Source organism: Vollenhovia emeryi, unplaced genomic scaffold, assembly GCF_000949405.1.
Source record: "Vollenhovia emeryi isolate VEMERY1.0 unplaced genomic scaffold, V.emery_V1.0 DF943497.1, whole genome shotgun sequence".
Classification (NCBI taxonomy): Eukaryota; Metazoa; Arthropoda; class Insecta; order Hymenoptera; family Formicidae; genus Vollenhovia; species Vollenhovia emeryi.
Window position 1 is genome coordinate 1 of NW_011962869.1, and position 3,007 is coordinate 3,007.

General features: G+C 49.7%; 1 protein-coding gene across 1 annotated transcript; it reads left to right on the forward strand.

Moving 5' to 3' along the window:
- Nucleotides 1–493: 493 nt before the first annotated feature.
- LOC105565583 (DEAD-box ATP-dependent RNA helicase 42-like) lies at nt 494–2,150 on the forward strand. Its single transcript, XM_012018887.1, is given in 5 exon segments — nt 494–698; nt 776–966; nt 1,151–1,198; nt 1,517–1,764; nt 1,823–2,150. Coding segments are annotated over 5 exon segments (861 nt in total). The 3' UTR covers nt 1,992–2,150.
- Nucleotides 2,151–3,007: the final 857 nt, after the last annotated feature.

Genomic DNA, 3,007 nt, shown 5'->3' on the forward strand with positions numbered 1-3,007 from the left:
ATAAACTAACCGTTAAAACAAATGTGAAAATAAAAAATGTACCGTACAAATATATTTTTATAATTTATAAATAAGTACTAATTATTTACCCGGGAAGGGGTAAAGATGGCGAGGAGGAAAGACATACAGTGAGAAGACGGAGTGGAAAAGGTAGGGAAAGGAAAGGCTGGAGAGGAGTGATCGGGAGATGGAGGAGGTGATGGAAAGAGGAGACGGAGAAGTGACAGTGGAATTAATGGAGGAGAGAAGAAAAAGTGAAGGATAGGAGAGAAACTGAAGTGGAAAGTGAGAGGTGCTGGCATGAGTCGGCAATCAGGAACGGAGAGGACGGAAGTGGTGGGGGAGAACAGAGGTGATCGAGAATCGATACGGAGAAGGAAGAGGATTGGACGGGAGGTTCGAGAGATCGATAGAAGTGGAGGTGGGGAGTGATGAGGCCGAATGCGAGAGATCGATGGACGGGAGAGAAGGCGATTGGTAGGGAACGGAGCGGATGGAAGTGATCGATAGTCGAGCGGAAAGTCGACCGGCGAGAGTGCAGGAAGGGAGCTGGCAGATGAAATCGGACGGCAGCGAAGAGGATCGGCGGGGGAGAGCGATGGAGGAGAAGAAAGAGGGGAGAAGGAAAGATGCAGAGGAGAGAGTAAGGCGGAGGAAGGAGGCGACAGGAGTGAAAAGGAGGAGGAGAGAGGAGGGAGGTAAGAGGTGGAGGAGAGGAGATAAAGGGGGACGGAGAGGAAGACGGACAACGAAAGAGGAAGAGGAAAGTGAGTAGAACGAGAGGCGAGAAGCGGAGGAAGCAGGGAGAACGGTCAAGGAGGAGATGGAGGAGTGGAGGAGAAAGTAGGAGAGGAGAAGAGCAAGGGAGAGGGAGAGAGACGGAGAGAGGAGGTAAGAAAGGAGGAAGGGAGAGCTGGAAGGAGAGAGAGGGTAGGAGAGAGGAGGCGACAGGACTGGAAAGACGAGTAAAGGAGAGAGGAGAGAAGCGGAAACAGGAGAAAGGGAGAGAGGGAGGAAGAGGAAGCGGAGACAATGACCGGGAGAGAGAGAGGAGTGCAGGGGGAACGGACAAGGAGGAGACGGAGGAGCAGAGAGAGCGGAAGAAAAGGAAGAGAGAGAGAGAGAAGGATAAGAAGCAGGAGAGGAAGAGGAGAGGAAGGAGAAGAAGAGAGAGAGAGGAGAGCGAGAGAATAGGAGAAAGAAAAGGCGAAGGAGGAAAGGAGGAAATGCGCAGCGGAGAGTGAGAAGGAGAGAGGAGGCGACAGGAATGGAAAGAGAGAGAGGGGGAAGGGAGAGGACCGGAGAAGGAGGTAGGAAAATCAAGGAGCGATACCGAAGGAGAAGAGGAAGAGAGACAGAAGAGACGGGCTGGGACAGATCGAACAACCAAGAGGGCGACCAGGAGGAAGGGGAGGTGGAAGAGGAAGGTGTTCAGGAGTGCAGGAGGCGGAAAGGGGAAGAGGAAAGTGAGTAGAATGAGAGGTGAGAAGCGGAGGAAGCAGGGGGAACGGACAAGGAGGAGACGGAGGAGCGGAGAGAGCGGAAGAAAAGGAAGAGAGAGAGAGAGAAAGATGAGAAGCAGGAGAGGAAGAGGTGAGGAAGCAGAAGAAGAGAGAGAGGAGAACGAGAGAATAGGAGAAAGAAAAGACGAAGGAGGAAAAGAGGAAAGGAGCAACGGAGAGTGAGAAGGAGAGAGGAGGCGACAGGAATTGGAAGACGAGTAAAGGAGAGATGAGAAAAGCGGAAACAGGAGAAAGGGAGAGAGTATAGTGTATTAATTTGGAATTTGGTTACAGGGAGGAGAAAGGAGCTGGAGGTGAAGAAAAGAGGAGGCAAGAGAGAAAGATGGAGCAAAAAGGAAGGAAAGCAAGAGAAGATGGCAGGTGGAAAAAGAAAGGAAAGGGGAAAACAGGAAGGATGGAGAGAAGAAGGATGACAGAAGGAGGTCAGAGAGGAAGAAGGAAGGAGAAACGAAAGAGGGAGGGGTATAAATAGAGGGTGGGACGAAGGGAGGGTGGGATAAAAAGTATGTAAAGGTCGCTCATGGCCAGGTCGCGGTAGGGGGAACGGTTTATGTAAAGGGTTCGGGAACGCTCCCTTAAAAAAGCGCCAATGTATTTGTCTAGCAGGAATAAATTCACATACATACATACTAATTATTTACCCTACCTACCGTAAAAAGAAGTACATTCTGTGCACGTTCTATTCTTGGTTCTATAGTGATGCTACGGATATTCTACGCATGTACTGCAAAATATTCTCAGTATATACTACGAACTGAAAAACCCCGGAAATAGGAATTTTCTCAGTATGTTCTAAATAAATCGTAGTACGTATCTCGTATGTTGTGAGAATATACGCAATCTACTGTTGCGATATTCTTCGAACATTCTCAGCATCTACATGTGCTGTATGGGTAGTACACGCGTGCGAGACCGACCGTGTAAGTTTACGCGAGTACACGAGTTGACGGGCCCTCAGATTTTCGGATCTCAACAACGGCTGATCCGATGAAATTGAGACTGCGCTTAATCGATAGCTTGGGTACGATTTGCATAATAAAAGTGTTTTTACTTTTCTCCTACGTGCCCCAGGAGTGGAGGTATTGCAATGCAAAGTCAGTTTTTTGAAATTTTGGATTAAGAAACATCTTTGTCGTCCTCGTCCCGGTCGTCGTCGTCGTCGTCGTCGACCAGACCAGCATTTTCACTTGACTTTTCACTTGACTTTTTACTTGACCACGGTCCCGATTGACCACGTTGCAATTGACCACGGTCCCGATTGGCCACGTTGCAATTGACCACGGTCCCGATTGACCACGTTGCAATTGACCACGGTCCCGTTTGGTCACGTTGCAATTGACCACGGTCCCGATTGACCACGTTGCAATTGACCACGGTCCCGTTTGGCCACGTTGCAATTGACCACGGTCCCGATTGGCCACGTTGCAATTGACCACGGTCCCGATTGGCCACGTTGCAATTGACCACGGTCCCGATTGGCCATG